The following is a 20029-nucleotide window of genomic DNA, read 5'->3' as shown; positions in this document are numbered from 1 at the left end:
GGTAATTTACGTATTAGAGGGAACAAGGTAAGCAATTGATTCCTTAGGGTCTGGAAGGCTATATATTCCAAGTCTACGGAAATACAATTCTCTCTGGCAGAGGTGACTTGTTAAGCAATTAGGCCAAGTAGCAGGACAGTGAGGGAAGCCCAATAGATGCACCTGGAGAACGAGTAGAGGTGAAAACTGCAAAAACACTTGGCCAGTTCACAATATCTTCCAGGGTCAGACCTAGGAACACCCTTCCAGCAGCCTCGGACTCAAGGCGCCCAAGTTTGCACACTTCCACGCATTCTATTGATTCACACTTGCGTCCTTCAACAGGTAGCGCCAATTACAGCCCCCAAAACACGGCCCCCCAGCATACTGGCCAATCTCTCCGTCAATCAAACACTTCAACCACTTTTCTAAGTTCTCCCCTCCCCCTTTCATTGGCTTTTCCTTCGGCCTATCCCCCAGTTTCTTCCGCGCCTCGCGACCGCGGAGCTTGACTCTATGGAGCCTAGGATTGGAGCCGAGGCTATTTGCTCCCTTTGACGTACCGTAACTCTCCGCCCCTTTCTCCAGCGCCGCGCGGCCTGAAGTGGAGGGGGCGGGGCAAACGAGGGGGCGTTCTAGGGGGCGGGGCTTGCATCCCACGGCAGGAGGGCGGAGCCTTCGTTGGAGCCTGCCTGCTTGGTTAGGACCTCGGAGAGCGCCGGGCGCCGCGACCAGAGGAACCGGAGAAGCGGCCACAGTCGGGAGGGACTGACGCCTGCTAGCCCGCCTCCCTCCGCACCTTCAGCTTCTCGGGCTGGCTGGCACCTAGTGGCGGCCGAGGAAGGTGCCTAAGTCTGGAGTCCGATAGTCATCCCTCTGGGACGCCGACAACACCGTCCAGCCGCGGCTCCCTCACACCTGTGTGTGTGTTCATGAGCGTGAGCGCCCGCGCGCGAATTTCTGTGTGACGGTGTTTGAGTGTGCTCCGAATGGGCGCGCGAATGTCTGTGTGAGGGTGTTTGTGTGTGCTTGGTGCCTAGGCGCTCCGCCCGGGGAGGGACCGCGGGAACGGCGGCTCTGCGCGCCCAGCAGGCTAAGGCGGGACTCGGGCCGCAGCCTGTAGCCGCCACTGCCTCACGTCCCCCAGGAGCCGCCGCGGTGCTGCGGGGAGAGCGGACAGGAGGGCGAGCGCGGCGGCGGCTGCGGAGAGAGGGGGGCGGGGGGTGGATGGAGCTGGGAGAAGAGGGAGGAGGGCTGGAGACGCTGGTGGCGGGGGGGGGGGGGGGTTGGAAGGGGAGGGCGGAGGGAGAAGCGGAGGCAGCCGGCGCCGCCGCTCACCCCTCCCGTCTGCTGTTGCCGTGGGTCACCCGCAGATGTTTTGGGGTCCGACTGTTGGGGGTGAGAAATGGAAAAAGGCCTCCCCTTCATTACCTACTGAGAAGAAGGGAGTGTTGAAGATGGTGAGGAAGAGTCCAGAAGGTGGTAGCAGAGTAAATACTCGCTATCCCACCGCCCAACCCCAATATCGTTTTTCTGAAAATATTCTGAGCTGAATCTTAAAAAAAAAAAAAAGCCCGCCCTTAAGAGACACAGAGTCTTGGTCTGTTGGACTCCGGCTTGATTGTATAATAATAATGATGATATAATGCTAATGACGATGATGACACTGCCTTTTATTTTTACCCCAGTGCTGATAAAGCGTAGCTACAGCTGAGGATAAAGCACTTGAAAATTTGATGTATGAGGAGGGAATACTGTTGCCTTTAGAGTTGTATTTTATTATTTCTTTTTAAAGGATGTTCTTTTTAGAATTAAAATTTGACAAGATGAAGCCTGGCTTTCTCTCTCTCTCTCTCTCTCTCTCTCTCTCTCTCTCTCTCTCTCTCTTTTTATTCGTTTATAGCCAATGCTTGTAAAATGGGGACTGGCTACTGCCTTCACTAATATGAAAAGGTCAACACTTTTACCCAGGTATAAGTCCATGCGTTAAGTCACCCTTTCCTTTGAATTTCTCAACAGTTTTTAAAATGAAGAAGTTTAATTTCCGAAAAGTTTTGGATGGCTTAACTGCCTCCTCCCCTGGCAGTGGTAGCAGCAGTGGCAGTAACAGCGGTGGTGGGGCTGGAAGTGGTTCCGTGCATCCAGGAGGGACTGCAGGGGTTCTCAAAGAGGAGATTCAGGAAACCCTGACTTCAGAGTATTTCCAGATTTGCAAGGTAAGTTTTGAATTGGCTTACAGCCTATTATTTCTTTATTTCACTGTTGTGAGGAAAGAATAATTAAAAACAAACAAACCAAACCAAACCTAACAAAAACACTCACTAGGGATCAGAAATTGTTGAGATGCCAACACCAGGCAGTCCTGGGCAGACGACTCTATAGGTAGATGTTTGAATTAATAAAGATGTTCTAGGCATCGACTTCAGTATCAATTTAAAAAGCAATGGTAATTTAAAGTGGAAATAAGCAAACATAAAAAGTAGAATTTGCGATGTCAAGGCCCAAATTGTGGGCAAAATTTTTAATGTAATATTTATGTATAAGTAGTAAACTGAAGGAGAAAATAATCATTCTGGTTAATTCCATGTTGACATTCAGAGAAACTAATTGTTATTTTATTTCACTGTGCAGTATAAAATGATTAAAGCTATTAAAATGTTGCTAGAAGTAATAGCTAAGTGAATACATCCATTTAAAAAGATGTAACAGTATTGTTTTAAATTCATTGTTTAAAATTCTGTATGAAAACAACTCCAGATTCTTAAATTTTTAAACAAATCCATGGACTTAATACTTGTAAGAACTTAAAAATAGCCTGTGTTCTGGTTTAGTGAGGAAACATTTTGGGTAACTGTACTCTAATGTTCAAGTTCTAATGAATAAGCAAAATAGAGCTTCTGATGGGGAGCCATGAATTTTCAAAACAAACATTTTGTTAGTATATAGTATTTATATTTTCTGACATAAAGTAGTTTATAATTCTTACTGTTCTTTTTTCTTTTGGGAAGGTAGCTTAGGAATGTATTCTTGACCTCCATGTACAATTAAAAAAGCTACTAAGTCATTCATATAATACTGATGAATATAATTTTAAGATGTGTTTGAATACATTAAAACAAATCATAAATTTTTGAAATTACAGAAATTATTAAATGTTTTGGTACTTCAAAAGAATTTTTTGAAATTGTTAAAATTATTTTTGTAGTAAATAACATATATAATGGGGTAAGTTTAAATTATTGTCTTATTTGCTATTCCTGGTAGGATCATTATAAAAACATTAAACCTGTATTTATTAAAATATTATATATTAATTTACATAAAAGTGAATTTATTTAGAATTAGATTAAAAGATATAATTCTACCCGATAAAGTTTATATGCATACAATTTTGTATACAAAGTTGTATATAATTTCGTTCTCAATTTGAAATAACAGATAAAGAAGCCAGGGTGGCTCAGTCGGTTCAGCCTCCAAATTTGGCTCAGGTCGTGATCTCATGGTTGGTGGGTTCTGGCCTCGCTTCGGGCTTTGTGCTGATGGCTCAAAGCCTGCTTTGGATTCTTTGTCTCCCTCTCCCTCTGTCCCTCCCCTGCTCATGCTCTGTCTCTCTCTCAAATAAATATTAAAAAAAAAGAAATAGTAGATATTTTGTCAGATTAGGGGCTTAATATTGGTCATGAAAGAAATATGGAAAAGGGCCTTACAGGCTCAAATTTGAACTGCTAGTTAGGGGAATAATGCTATGATTATCTAATATTTGGTGTGTTACTGTTTCCATTCCAAGATTCTGAAAAAATTTCCAAAATCTCTTAGGATAGTTTTGGTAAAGATAAAATAGTTATAGAAAAGGTAGACCTCTGAAACAGATTGGCAGGACTATTGAGGTTTTAAATCTGGTAGAGAAGGTTTTAAATTAAAAATTTCAGGGGAAATGGGTGAATGCAAGAGAGGAAAATGGGAGATATGTAGTTGTCTTCCTATTTAGTCAGACAGGAAATAGTCATGAGAAGTAGCAGAAGTTAAATATGCATTACTTCAAAAACATATGGCATGGTAGGAAGAACACTGGCCTAGGAATCAGATTGTACTTTATTTAAAGCTCTGTCACTTGCCAGCCATGTAATCTTGGACAAGCCATTTATCTGCCTTGAGCCTTGATTTTCTCATCTGTGGTATGGTAATAAGTATTTCTACTCTTCTGAGTTAAGAGGGTTACTGGGAAGATCAAACAAGACAATTAGGTGAAGGTAATGTATAAATTTGGAAAAGGTGCTAAAATGTGTATTTTTGTATTCTTAAATTTTTGGAATCACCCTGTTCTTAGTGGAATGACTATAACCAGTAGGTTGTAATAATATAGGTACAAAATTATACTTTCAAAGAAATTAAGAGGAGACATAGCTGTATAAGTGGAACACTAATAGTATTAAAATGTTACTAAATGGGGAAAGTACTATGGCATCTTTGGATAGCAATATACTTAATTTTTAAAAGTGATTTTATGATTGTACTTTAGGTTACCTTGACTATAAGAAAATATATAAAAATGGATTAAGGAAACTCCAAAATTAGGACTGTTACTAAAGTGGGGACTTCATTTGGACTCACTGATGGAATGTGCAAAGAACATTCTATTCTGAGTACTAAGCAGTTGGCACCTTTTGGGTACTTGTAACTTTTCCACATGATCAAAACTAAAGTATAAATCTGTAATCTGCTCTTTTGAAAACCATCCTCATCTCTATTATCTGATCAGTCATCAAATCCTATCTATTCTATTTCCTCAGTATTTCTGAAATTTATTCCCTTTTCATCATCTTCAGTACCTGTTCATTCTATCATAGTTTCTTGGTTAGTCTCTTGAAATCACTCCCTACCTGATCTTCTTACCTCTAGTTTTACCCTGTTCCAATTGATTTTGTTATAATAATGGTTATTTCTGAACTGTAATGTTAATTATGTCATTTCCCTGCTAAAAAGTTTATGTTCGTTTCCCTAGAGCAATGATGCTCTACAAATAAAAGGCTAATGTCAGACCCAGTAAACAGCAGCTATTCAAACAAGTAAATATACCTTATTGGCATACATTTAAAAATAAATAATAATAATAAATTATACAGCTACTCAATAAAAATCGTGTATTTTATATTTGGTTTTTGTTGTATAATATTATCCCTGTCAGGTGTAGGACTTTTGCTGGCCTTATAAAAGTAAAAGTATAAAGTTACACCTTTTATAATCAGTGACAAATGTATAAGAAGTTCAAAAACATAGAAATGGTAGAAGAAACTTAGGTTCAAACTTATCAAAAAACAAGTTATACATTAGTTTAATGCAATCTAAGTTCAGTATGTATGCATTTGAATGCCTATGTTCAGATACATGAAGTGCCTTTTCTGAACTTGAATTCTGTGAAACACAATTTGAAACTACTGCTCTATACAGTAAACGTCAAGGTGCTTAACTTGATCTATATCAGGTTGAGGTTCTCATTTACATTTCCATCCTCATTTCCTTGATTTCCTACGCATACTGCATTCCCTGAAAGGACCATATTTTCTCATATTTCAATGCCTTTTCTCAATTTGTTGCTTCTGACTAGAATATCCTTTCCAGCTTTAATAAAATTGGAGAATTCCTAGTTACTTTTTATCTCATAGTTAAAATATCACCTCCATGAAACCTGCTCTGTCCACTACCTTCCTTTTTTACTGCCCAAGGCAGAATTAGTTTTTTTTTTCCCTTCTGTTTTTTTATAGCACCTGGAATATTCCTTTTGGTGTGAATTTAACACCTTACTATGATTAGAAAATTTATTTTTCTGTCACTATTGTTATATTGTCAACTCTATGAAAGGAAAATATATGTTTCCTTATCATTACTAGGCTGCTTACTACCTAGTAGGCCAGTGGTTCTTAACTCTGTGTAAAAGAAAGATTTCTAGCTCCACTCGTCTTAGAGAATCCATATCTAGGAATGGGGCCTAGACACTTGCATTTTTTGAAAAGGCCCCACAGGAAATTCTGATACACAGTCAGTATTGAGAATGATTACAGTAGGCACCTGATATACTTCATGAATGAAACAGTATATACATGGTTGGTTGATTAAAGCAGAAAGTCATTAATAACGATATATGTCTTAAACATTTTATTTTAACTGAAAATGTATATACACCATTTTACAGGTCACTTGATGAATGAACAAGATTTTTTGTTGTTGAGCATTGGTTCTGTAATTGGAGTTCTGTGTGGGCTTTTCTTCCATAAACCATCCCAAAGTCATTATGTATAATTTTCAGTTTTAACTTATTTAAAGTAGAATAAGAACTTTTGGGGGGCACCAAAGTCGGTTGAACATCCGACTTCGGCTCAGGTCATGATCTCATGGCTTGTGAGTTCGAGCCCTGCATTGGGCTCTGTGCTGACAGCTCAGAGCCTGGAGTCTGCTTTGGATTCTGTGTCTCTCTCCCAATCTGCTCCTCCCTTGCTCATGCTCTGTCTCAAGAATAAAGTGGGTGATGGGTCTTGAGGAGGGCACTTGGGATGAACACTGGGCGTTGTATGGAAACCAATTTGTCAATAAATTATATTTAAAAAAATAAATAAAAATTTAAAAAAGGACTTTTTTTGCTTTTGAAGCAAAGTGTCAGGTCCTTCTAGATGATATATACATATCATCTGACACTTAGTTTATACACATGATGAATATATGGTTGGCCCTTGAACAACATGGGGGTTAAGGGTGTGGGTCTCCCCATGATTGAATATCTGTATATATTCTACTCCCCCAAAACTTAACTCCCTGAAAACTTTACCTCCCCAAACTTAACTACAAATAGTCTGTTGACCGGAAGGCTTACTGATAACATAAACAGTTGATTAATATGTAGTTTGTATGTTATATGTATTATATAATGTATATTTACAATAAAGTAAGCAGAAAAAAGAAAATGTTATTAAGAAAATCATAAGGAAGAGAAAACACATGTATAGTACTATGTATTTATCTAAAAAAATTCCAAGCATCACTGGATCCATGCAGTTCATACCCATGTTCAAGCGTCAACTGTATGTACACATATATATAGAGTATAGGTGAGTGTATATGCACACAATATATATGTGTGTATGTGTGTGTATATATAAAATCTATCTACCTATCATCTATCTTAATTCTTATAGTTAATTGGCCCACACCTAATTAGGCTGGGAGTAGGAAAGTGTGAGAATTTAAGCTAGAGTTTCAAGTATTCAGTGAATCATTAATGTCAATCCATGTTTTACAAAGAGGATGGAAAGTTTTTGTTAATCTAGTGAGTTTGTTACATTAAACTTAGCTTTATTTGTAGGATCTCCCATTTGACCTTCATAACAGTCCTGTAAGGAAGGCAAGAAAAGTGTAAATATTTTTATTTTACTGATAAGACATCTGAAACCAGAGAATTTAAGTGGTATCCTTAGGTCTCCAAGTTGGTAGGAGGCATAGCTAAGTTTAATGCTCTATTCTTGCATTATTAAATCTAGTATTTTTTCTCTTTTATCTTTATAACTTATTAGAAAAGACAACATGATTAATTTCTTAGGAAACAGAGAGATTTTGAGAAAATAGACTATTCTATTGACTCCCTTTCAAAATACATCCTAAATCTGATTACGTGTCTTCACTTCTACCACATCTTTTGCCTGGACTACTACTCAATAGCTTTCTAGGTATTTTCTCTGTTCTCACTCAGGCTCCACTTTCATAATAAGCAGTAGAATCCTTTTAAAATTTAAATCATATTATGCCATTCCTGCTCAAAACTCTCCAATGGCTTTTTATTTCTCTTAAAAATAAAAACAAAAATCTCATTAATGTCTTATAGAGACCTAAATGATCTGGCACTGACAAGATATCATTTTCTTTTTTTTTTTAAATGTTTTATTTATTTTTGAGACAGAGCATAAGCAGGAGAGAGGCAGAGAGAGAGCGAGCGAAACACAGAATCTGAAGCAGGCTCCAGGCTCTGAGCTGTCAGCACAGAGCCTGATGCAGGGCTTGAACTCATAAGCCGCGAGATCATGACCTGAGCCCAAGTCGGATGCTTAACCAACTGAGCCACCCAGGTGCCCCCAAGATATCATTTTCAACTCTACTTCATGTTACTTACTCTGCATCAGCTACATTGGTTTTCCTATTCTTTCTCCGATACGATTCCTACCTCAAGGCTTTTTCATTTGCTTTTCTTTTCCATGGAACACTTTCCTCCCTAATAATTATACTACATATTCCCTTTATTTTATTTAGTTCTAAGTTAACTAATTGTTAACTTCTCAGAGAGATCTTCATTGACTGCTGCTCACTCCCTCCCTGACCTCATCCTGATTACTTTTTCTTGATAACACAATTACCTGTCATTAAATTATATATTATTTGCTTGTTGTTTGCTTCTCCTATCATAATTTAACTACATGGGGGCAGGGCTTTATTATGTTCACAACTATATTACCAATTCATAGAACTGTGCCTGCCATATACAAGGTAATTAAATATTTGTTGAATGAATAAATGAGAGCAGGAAAGGTAATAGAAAGGTGTATTAAGAGCAAACTAGGTATTATTTTGAACAGCTTCTTGGAAAAGGCTTTTATGGAAGACAAGGAAATTATTCAGTGAAAGAGTGACACCATTTTAGGAATATAGTATATAATTTTCAAAAAGACCTGGAAAAAGAAGATTGTAGAAATATTCAATTAAATTTCAGTTTTTATTGGAGTGCCCGGGTGGCTCAGTTGGTTAAGCGTCCAACTTTAGTTCAGGTCATTATTTCGTGGTTCATGAGTTCGAGTCCTGCATCGGGCTCTGTAGTGACAGATTTGGGTTCTGTGTCTCCCTCTCTCTCTGTCCTTCCTCCGCTCATGCTCTGTGTTTCTCTCTCTCTCAAAAATAAATAAACATTAAACAAAACTTTTAAAAAATTAAATAAATTTCAGTTTTTACTGAGAAAGATATAAGGGACATTTTATTCCTAAATCTTTTTAAGGGAACAATTCAGAAGTACTGGATTGACAGTGACAAACACATGGGATGATCTAGACCTAACAAAACAGACAAAAAGAAATATATCACTAGAACAAGATGGCATAATTCCTAAAGTTTTGAATAAACTCTTAAATTAGCCAACTCATAATTCATTAACATTTATAAGCTGTTTTTATAAATGGTCATAGTGTCAGAGCCAACATGTAGATAACTAGTGTAACTACTGCAAGGAAATGAGTTTGTAATCATGATCCTTATACCAGATATAACATAAGATGTTCCCAGATACATAGGTATAAAATCAGAAACGTGTGGACTGTGGAGAATTAGGCTTTCCAGGACCCAGGAAAGCTGAAGGAGGTCAAGTGCCTAGGTTTTCCTGATTATTATCTCTTCTTCAGGTTTCCCATTGTCTCCACATTATTCTAATTTCACATATCTTTACTTGGGAGGTTTTGTAACTGGGTTTGGTGCAAGTCCGTGATCACAGTTCTACATATTTGCAATTTTCATTTATTAAAATATTCCCTGAGATGTGCGGACCTGTCTCGTTCTGTGCTGTAACTAGTATTATAAAAGATAGTACAGTTGACATAGCAGGATAACTTATTATGGATAAAGCATCTGACAATGACTTCATGCTCCTGTCTCCAAAATGGACAGGTGAGGGTGGGCATCTTTAAGAATAGGAATGGAGGCAAACCAGAAGACTTAAGCTACCTTGTTAGGGTTGAGATGGTAACACATTTAAGAACCAAATGCATTAAAATTAATTTTTTTAAGAATCAGCAACAAGGGTACGTGGGTGGCTCAGTTTGTTGAACGTCAGGTGCTTGGTTTCGGCTCAGGTCATGATCTTGTGGTTTCACAGGTTCAAGCCCCATGTTGCACTCTGTGCTGGCAGCATGGAGCCTGCTTGGGATTTTCTCCCTCTCCCTCTCCCTCTTTCTCTGCCCCTCCCCTAGTTGTGCTGTCTCTGTCTCTTTCAAAAAATAAATAAACTTAAAAAAAAAGAATCATAAACAAAAGCCAGGTTATTCTGTTACTCTAGGCTCTCTACTTTGTTTATCCTAAGAGCATAAGGGTGCGGGTACAGGCTCATGTAAGGGATTATAGACTTGTAGGAAGTATGTTTATAAACTTTTAAAGTTACCATAGAGAGCAATCACATTTTCTTACAAAAAGTCTTTTGGTGCTAGTATATTGTCAGCAAATTGGATTTTTATCTCATTTAGTATGGCAGTTCTTATCTTAAAAACAAATAGTGGTCTTACTCAATAGTGAAAAACAACTTTTCCTCTAGCTACCACAGTCAGACAAGAAAAAGAAATGAAAAGCATCCAAATTGGTAAAGAAGAAGTAAAACTGTCACTATTGCAGATGACATTATACTATATATAGAAAACTTGAAAGACTCCACCACAAAAACTACTAGAACTGATAAGTGAATTCAGTAAAGTTGCAGTACACAAAATTAATATACAGAAATCTACTGTGTTCCTATACACTGATAATGAAGTAGCAGAAAGAGAAATTAACAATCCTATTTACAATTACATCAAGAGTAAAATACCTGGGAATAAACAACTAGGAATTGAAAGATCTATACTCCAAAAACTAGAAAACACTAATGAAAGAAATTGAGGATGACACAGACAAATGGAAAGATATTCCATGCTCATGGATTGGAAGAACCAATATTGTTAAAGTGCCCATAATACTCAAAGTAATCTATAGATCATTAGATTAGCAATCCCTATCAAAATATCAACAGCATTTTTCACAAAACTAGAACAAATAATAGTAAAGCTTATATGGAACCACAAAAGACCCTAAATAGCAAAACCTATCTTGAGACAGAAAAACAAAACTAGAGTTATTGCAATCCCAATTTCAAGATATATTACAAAACTCCATTAATCAAAACAGTATAACTGGCACAGAAATAGACACAGAGATGAGACAGAATAGAAAACCCAGAAATAAACCCACACATACATGGTCAATTAATCTGTGAGAGAGTAGGCAAGAACTTACAAAGACAGTCTCTTCAAGAAATGGTGCTGAGAAAACTGGGCATCTACATGCAAAAGAATGAAACTGGACTACTTTCTAATACCATACACAAAAGCAAGGGAAACAAAAGCAAAATTAGACTAGTGGGGCTATACCAAAATAAGCTTTTGCACAGTGAAGGAAACTATAAATAAAATGACAAGACAACCTACTGAATGGGACAAGATATTTGCAACTCATATATCTGATAAGGGTTAATTTCCAAAACATAAAAAGGACTTCTACAACTCAACACCAGAGAACCAAATAAACTGATTGAAAATGCGCAGAGGACCTGAATGACATTTTTCCAAAAAAGACATACAAATGACCAACAGACACATGAAAAGATGTTCAGCATCACTAATTATCAGGGAAATGCAAATCAGAACCACAATGTGATACCACTTTACACTTGTCAGAATGGCAAGAATCAAAAAGACAAGAAATAACAAGTGTTGGCGAAGATGTGGAGAACAAGGAACCCTTGTGTGCTGGGTTGATGGGAATGTAAATTGGTGAAGCTGCTGTGGAAAATAGTATGGAGGTTCCTCAAAAAATTAAAAATAGAAATACCGTATGATCTAGTGATTTAACCACTGGATATTTATGTAGAGAAAACAAAAAGACTATTTTGAAAAGATATATGCACTGCTATGTTTTTTGCATTATTTATACTAGCCAAATTATGGAAGGAACCTAGGTGTTCATCAGTAGATGAAGATGTGGCATACACACACACACACACACACACACACACACACATATATGTATATATACAAAATAAAATATTACTCAGCCATAAAAAAATGGGATCTTGCCATTTGCAACAACATGGATGGACCTAGAAGGTATAATGCTAAGTGAAGTAAACCAGGCAGAGAAAGGCAGATGCTATATGATTTTACTTATGTATGGAATTTAAGAAATAAACTAAGAAAAAGACAAAAGAAAAACAGACTTTAAAATACAGAGAACAAACTGGAAGTTGCCAGAAGGGAGGTTGGTAAGGGGATGGGTGAAATAGAGGGGATTAAGAATACATTTACTGTGAATGTATGAGAAAACTGGGCATCCACATGCAATGTGGAGCACTGAATAATGTATGGAATTGTTGAATCATATTGTACACCTGAAACGAACATAATACTGTGTTAATTATACTTCAGCTAAAAAAATATATATATTTAAAAAAAATAGTGCTGTCATACTTTGTGTATATTTCAATATCGAACTAATTTAAAAGCTTACATAATTTCCAAGTTTGTTTATCTGTGGGATTATCACCAATGATTAAATCAAATTCCTATTTCTTGAAGTTTAGCGCATTTCTGTAGACCCCCTTCTGCCTTCACCTGAAGATTGCCTACAAACAAATCATAGGATTAATTAAGTTCTATAGTTTACTTTCAATAATAGAATGATTGTATTGCTTTCCCATATTATAGTTCTATAAATAATTTACATATTAATTTGACGGCAATAACTTTGTATTCATTAGAAGTTTCTAATAGAAGCCCTGTTTTAAGTTTTAAATTGAGTTTTTGTTGTATTAGAGAAAACTGAATTTTTTGTTTCAACTTGTCAAAATAATGATCTTTATAAAAGAATTTGGTTATAGCTGCTGTGCTCTTTTAATTTAAAAAAAAGATAAATTTAAACATCTTTTTAATATTTAAAAGGCTAATCTCTTAATGTGTATAATACACTGGGAAATCATTCCTAACTTTCTAAGTAATGCTAAAATTTATTGATAAGGAGTGTTAGAAAATCAGTGATTAAATTTGATAAAGCTAAAAATAGAAAGCATATTTAAAGGATTTGGGGAAAGTAGTTGTAAAGAATAGACTGCAAGACCTCCAGAAAATACATAAAGGCCCACTGTGATATCTTTATAGAGGTTTGGTTAAATGGAATATTCATAGTTACTGAAGGAATATAAGAAGATATTTTAATAAGTTTATTGCTCAAATAATATTTATTGTACCATGTAAAATGATTAGTACATAAACCAGTCTCACCTAACTATAATAAGAGTGAAATGATATCTTTTGGTTGATTAATCAACAAAATCAGTTAATGATATTTTCTGGGCCTATGTAAGATATTAGAAAGAAGAGTATGATTTTAGTTCTAGGAGGCCTAAAATTACCAGTTGATAATATATAGAATTATTTTGAATATAGTTATATATAATCAATATAATGAATTTGAATACAAATATAATTAATGTTTTAATTCTAGGTATCTTATAATTGGATTACATGTATCCAGTAAGTATTTCTTGGGTTGAAAATAGCATAAAAAATCATCATATTAGAATATGTACATTTCATTATAAATAAAATTGACCATTATGTAATGGTGGTTTTAGATGTAGATTTGGTACCTGGATTCAAAAGGTAAGGATTTGTAGCTAGAGAACACCGTTACTTTTTAAAATTTTTTCTGTTTTGCCAGCCATTTGTACATTTCAGTAACATTAAAAACTGTACACAATAAATGTACACAATAAAAATGTGTTGTGTACATGTACACGATAAAATTAGACTGTCAAGAAATTAATTGGATTGCTTAATGTTTAGTCTAATTTATTTATTATAAATTGACTAAACACCTGTCTATAAATCTGCAAACCAAAAAAGTTTGAAAATCATTAGTAGTATAATCAATTGAGAAGTTAGATTGAATCTGAGGGAAATGCTTACAATTTGTAAACATCTGAGAAGATGAGAAATGTAACCCTAAAAAAGAAGACATAGGAGAAGTAAGCAGAATAAGAGGAAAGCTCAAGCGTAGAGGTAAATAATCTGATGCTTTCTTTACAAAGAATATTAAGAAAGAAATTCAAGAAAGTCTCAGCATTGCAAAGATGTCAAGGATGATGAAAACAAAGCAAAGAAATTAAAAACAAACCAGAACTGAGAGAGCCCATTTAGACCAGGAGGAACTTGATTAGGGTAAAATATTTTCGGTAAGATCATGGATAAAATTAAGGTCACAGTATAATAGGGAATAGAGTTGATAGAATCAGTACTATAAGAGTAGGTGTATAAGGAGAAAAGTGGTAGGAAAGTAGCAGTGATGGTAGATACTGATATCATTTTAGTATATTGTAGTGGAGATAATGAAGTTGAGCCATAGAAAAGAAGTTGAGGCTACCAGAAAGGGAAAGGTTGAATGGGGAATAGAGGAAAGATTTTCCCTTTAAAGTAGTAAGGGTCTCTGATCTGGAAATTTTTTCTTTAATTGAGGAGTAAATTTTTTCTTTACTTGATTCATATTTCATTTGAATTCTCAGCAAACTGCTTTAATCTCCTCTCAGGTAAATAAAAATATGAGATTCTACTAGAATATTGCATTAGTTTCCAATTTCTGATGCAACAAATTATCAAAGACTTAGCAGCTTAAAGCAACACAAATTTATTAGCTTATAGTTCTGGAGGTCAGAAGTCTGAAATGGCTGTCACTGAGCTAAAATCAAGGTGTTGGTAGCATTGCATCCCTTTCTGGAGGTTCTTGGAGAGTGTTTTTCTTCCTTTCTGGCTTTGATAGGCTGGTTGCAATTCCTTCTGTCTTCTTCCCAACATTGGCTAATTGAATCTTTCTCACATTGCGTCACTATGACACTAACTTTCCTGTTTCCCTCTTCCACATTTAAAGACCTTTATGATTACATTGGGCCCACTAGGATAATCCAGGTTTATTCCCCCTTTTCAAGCTCTACTGATTAGCAATGTTCATTGCATCTGCAACCTTGATTCCTCCTTGCTGTAAAATCTACATATTCACAGATCCTTTAGGGAGCCACTATTCTGCCTGCCATAAAGATGTTCATTACCTTCACTTATCTGTTTTATTTTTAGTTACTTTATGGAAAATAAAAAGAACAGAGAGAATAATATAATAAACTCCTACTTTCAATATTTATCAATTTTGCAAATCTTAATCTCTCATTTCATTGTTTTAACGCAAATCTCAGACATTATACCATTTCATCTGTAAAAACTTTTGAGATAAGTACTTTCCCCCTTCTCCTTTTCAAAAATATAAACTTTCCCCCTTCTCTTAAAATCTCTAGCACCATTATCACTTCTAAAAACATTAACAATTTCTTTATACACTCTAATATGCAGTTAATGTTTACATTTCTTCAATTGTTCCATAATTTATTTTTGTAATTGATTTGTTTGGATTGGGAACCAAACAAGGTTCACACTGCATTTTCATCTGGCTTTAAGTTATCTTTAATTCAAATTGTGTAAAGTCACAGAGTTTTGTTTTGTTTTGTTTTAAAGATCAGGTATCCTATGCTTTTGTGTATGTTGCTGAAAACAAAGCTTGTTTCCTTTCTGAACTGTTAGACTATATGTGAGGAAGTGTGTGGGTTGTTCAGAGTACCACAAGTTGAAAAATAGACTTTAGATTTTTAAAATTTGTTTTCTAGAGATGGGCATATCTTTTAAAGAATTGGAGAAAGAATATTTTTAAATTAGCCTAACTAAGCTACTCCTACTTCATGATGCCATTGTGGGGGTAGATTTTCCTTAGACTATCAGAAAATAGGAAAATATAAAAGACATAGGAGATGTGAAAATTAGGGGTGCCAGGGTGGCTCAGTCAGTTAAGTGTCCAATTCTTGGTTTCGGATCAGGTCATGATGTCACAGTTTTATGGGTTCAAGCCCCCCGTTGGGCTCTGTGTGGCAGCACAGAGCTTGCTTGGTATCTTCTCTCTCTCTCTCTCTTTCTCTCCCCCTCCCCCACTTGCACTGTCTGTCTCTCTTAAAATAAATAAATTTAAAAAAAGAAAATGTGAAAATTAGTAAGACTGGAGTTGATTATTTTGGTTGTACTGAATGGTATTAACTTTTATGTATTACATAAGTTATTGGAGGTATTAGGATGGGATCCAGTTTTCACATATCTGTTCTTTTAACTGAATATTTAAAGTAGATTAGTCAACTCTATTTTTTCTCTTACTTAGATTTCTTCTAGGTTATAGGATATCCAAGGCCTAGGTTAATAGGCTAAATATACCTGAAGAACTGGATTGGAGGGCAATAAGGAGAGGATCAGAATACTGATGAGGAACATACTTTGATTTATTGAGAGTTCCATTTATAAATAATCTGCACATTTTTATTGATTACTTATATAATTCAGAAGGTTCCTTACTCTGATTCTCTTCCATCCTTAGATAGTTTATTGGATCTTTCTTTGCTTTTTGTAGTTCTATCTTAACCAAAATTTCTTTGCTATTTGAGATAATATACAATACTTTTGTGTTTTGATAGTTATTCAGCATAGATATTAGGTGAATTAATTTACTTATGTATATTACTATGTACTTATTATTTTTTGAAGGCCTATTTTATATATAACTCTATACTAGGCACTTTGTAATTGGGCCATCAGTTTTTGAATTTACAATGCCAGCACACACTAAATGAACCATTTATATTTTTATGTGATTAATGATTTGCATAAAATGTATTTAATTCATTTTTTGTAACTTTTATGAAAGTTCTTTGCTCCTTTTCCCTTTCCTTCCTCTTTGCCTTGTGTTTCTATTTTTTAAAAATCATTTTGTAGTATATTTGCTGTCTTTGTCCTTTATCTTAATTTCTCTTTATATTCTCTTGGCTAAAAGCTCTTTTATTCTAAAATGAAAGAACCTGGAAGACATTTAAAACATATTTCTTTTTTTTTTTTTTTAATTTTTTTTCAATGTTTTTAATTTATTTTTGGGACAGAGAGAGACAGAGCATGAACGGGGGAGGGGCAGAGAGAGAGAGGGAGACACAGAATCGGAAACAGGCTCCAGGCTCCGAGCCATCAGCCCAGAGCCTGTCGCGGGGCTCGAACTCACGGACCGCGAGATCGTGACCTGGCTGAAGTCGGACGCTTAACCGACTGCGCCACCCAGGCGCCCCTAAAACATATTTCTTTTGCCACATTTTATTCTCCTAACAAGTCTAATACTCTTATTGGTACTATTAATATATCAAAATAGTTCTTTAAGTCACCATTTCTCTTTTCTTACCAACTTTTCTTTAAAAGGATTGAAAAGTGTTTAATCTTGATCTGTTTGGTATAATCTTCAATGAATTACCTTCAAATCATGCTTTCTTATTCTTTGATAACTAATTTAATTTCTGCCTTCAAACAAAGCAGGATTATACAGTTACCATAAAAAATTTATTTAGTTTTAACACTTTCATAATGCCCATATATTTTATTCTGAAGAGAGCTATAAGATTAACAACTTGGAGCAAAAGATAAATGTTGAGAGGATACAGTCTGAGTTGAACACTTGAGAGTTGATAGCTGAAAGCGAAGTGGGGAAGAACAAGGAAGGAAGAATTTGAGGTATAATTTATGCATAATAAAATTCACAGGTTTTAAATACTCAGTTTAATGAGTTTTGAAAGTTATGTATATCCATGTAGCCATCAAAATATGATATAGAATACCTTAAATTTTCTTAAAATTTCTTTCTGCTCCTTTCCAGTTAATTTCTTCCTTCTACCCCTTTCCTGAAGCAATGAATTCCTGGCTTTTATCATAAGTTAGTTTTGTCTGTTCTTGGACTTCATATAAATAGAATCTTACAGTATGTATTGTGTGTGTGTCTTCTTTTATGCAATATAATGTTTTTGAGATTTTTCTGTGTTGAATGTATCAGTAACTTTTCCCTTTATTACTGTATAGTAGTCCATCAAATATTTTTATTGAAAAATTACACTTCCATTAATAATATAGACATACTCATCACAGAAAATGCAATAGGGTAGAGAGAAAAACATTCTCAAATTATCCATACATCAAATACTCAGATACAAATGATAATTAGTGATTTTTTGGGTGCATTTATTTCAGTATTTTTTATGTTTAGTTTTTGTTATGTGCAAATAAATGACCACTCAAATAAGAACAGAGGCTATTTGTTTAGAGATTGCTATAGCGAGGGAATCAGCCAGCATTGCTTGCATTTGGCAGAGACTCAAAAGCAAGTAAGGGAGTGGGGAAAGCTTTATAGTGAAAAAAAAAAAGGGGAAGTTTCAGATATGCTTTGAAAGGAGGTTGTTGGTATGGGATGCTGAGGCAGGCTAACTATAAGTGGGGCATCCTATATGATGAGTGTGGAAGTCACATTTGGCTTTCTCTTATTCGACCTGAGTTTGAAGTGTTGTGGGGGTAGGAGTCTGCAAAAATTAGGGAACCTGGCAGTCATTGACCAAATCCTAAAGTTCTGGGCTGATTACTGTAGAGGTCGTGATTTGGCTTCCTGGAATGGTTGCTGCAGGGATTGTGGTTTTGTTTCCTGAGATGGTTGCTGCAGAGTTTCTTGGCCAGAATTCTGTTGTACCTGGTCTGGCCATTGTATATTGTATGTTTGGTATCCCAGTTATATAATGGATATTATGCTATATTATGTTATAGATCTTATATAGAATTTTGCATCCTAGTTTTTTTGGGTTAACATTAGAACATAAACATTTTTTATGTTATGAATTTTTTCTTTACGTTTAATGGCTTTATAACATTCATCCAGTGGATGCACTCTTTCTTTATTATTGGAAATTCAGGTTGTTTCAGTTTTATCCATTTTAAAACTAATGATGTAATGAACGTGTGAGCATTAAGCCTTTAGTATATATAGTACTGTTTCTCCAGACTAGATTTCTAAAGGTAAAATAGTTGGGTTATACACTTGCATATATCTTGCTGAATTACTTTCTGAAAGGATTCACTAATTTCAACTCACTTTTGTAATGTATAACTGTCAGTTTAATGATACTGTCACAAGCTTTAGGTGTTTAAAAACATTTTTCTTAATTCAGTAGGTAAAAAATAGAAATTATAGTTATTTTAATTTGTACTTTTTGGTTATTAGTGATCTTTATTATTTTCCTATACATTTATTAACCAGTTGAGTTTCTTCTTTTTTTTTTTTTTAATTTTTTTTTTTAACATTTATTTATTTTTGAGACAGAGAGAGACAGAGCATGAGCGGGGGAGGGTCAGAGAGAGAGGGAGACACAGAATCTGAAACAGGCTCCAGGCTCTGAGCGGTCAGCACAGAGCCCGACGCGGGGCTCGAACTCACGGACCGCGAGATCGTGACCTGAGCCGAAGTCGGACGCTTAACCGACTGAGCCACCCAGGCGCCCCCAGTTGAGTTTCTTCTTACATGAATTTTTTTTCATATCCTTTACTCTTGTCTCTTGGTTCTTAGTAATTTTCTATTAGTCTGTATAAAAGTTTTATATATTAAATATATCAACCTTTTATCTGTTACATTTTTGTAAAAAATCCCTAGCTCATTTTTTGCTTGTTTATTATATATATGAACACACACACATTACACACACACACATACACACACACACACACACACACACACACACACACACACACTTTTTGGTATAGTTTAATCTATTGCCCCTTCCTTTTTATCTCCTAAGCAAAGAAATGCCTCTAAAATTCAGAGTTTTGATTAAATAATCATTTCTATTTTTTTTATTTTTTAGTGTTTTGATCTTTTATATTTTAATTTTTTTATCCAGTTGGAACTTGTTTTGATGTATAGTATGACTCTAAAATGATTTTTTCCTTCAAATAACCAATCAGTTTTATCACAGTGTTTATGAACTGATTCTTCCATTTTCTACTAGTTATGATACTGCTTTGTTGTATATTAACTTTTGATGGGTACTAGGATTTGTGTCTGGGATAACAGTGTTCTTCCATTTTTGTGCCTGTTCTTATGCCAACACCATTCCAACTTAATTTTTAGGCTAAAGACTGGCCAAAATAATGTGTAGAATGGGTTTTGGAACATTTGAAAGGAAATGCAGTATTTGTGCCCACCAACCAGACTGCATTTCTGTAGTTAAACAAAGTTGGGTTTATTACAAAAGGGGAGATATTGTGTATGATAGGGCACCATGAAATACCTCAGT

The 20029-nt window shown here is 35.4% G+C and overlaps 1 protein-coding gene across 7 annotated transcripts in view; it reads left to right on the top strand.

Annotated features, from left to right (window-relative positions):
- Window positions 1-655: 655 nt before the first annotated feature.
- The window catches only part of STXBP5L (syntaxin binding protein 5L), a 387308-nt gene continuing 367934 nt past the window's right edge, over window positions 656-20029 (top strand). For 4 of the 7 annotated variants that reach the window (XM_058731254.1, XM_058731252.1, XM_058731253.1 and 1 more), the window contains exons 1-2: window positions 656-899; window positions 1999-2195. In XM_058731254.1, coding sequence (XP_058587237.1) covers window positions 2007-2195 — 189 coding nt within the window. In that variant the 5' untranslated portion in view covers window positions 656-899; window positions 1999-2006. Of the gene's footprint in view, window positions 904-1316; window positions 1440-1998; window positions 2196-20029 lie in introns of those variants that run through there. The other 3 variants (XM_058731249.1, XM_058731250.1, XM_058731251.1) reach the window with 3 other exon arrangements.

This window comes from Neofelis nebulosa, chromosome 5 (genome assembly GCF_028018385.1).
Source record: "Neofelis nebulosa isolate mNeoNeb1 chromosome 5, mNeoNeb1.pri, whole genome shotgun sequence".
Lineage (NCBI taxonomy): Eukaryota > Metazoa > Chordata > Mammalia > Carnivora > Felidae > Neofelis > Neofelis nebulosa.
This window is presented reverse-complemented; position numbering and strand designations above follow the sequence as displayed.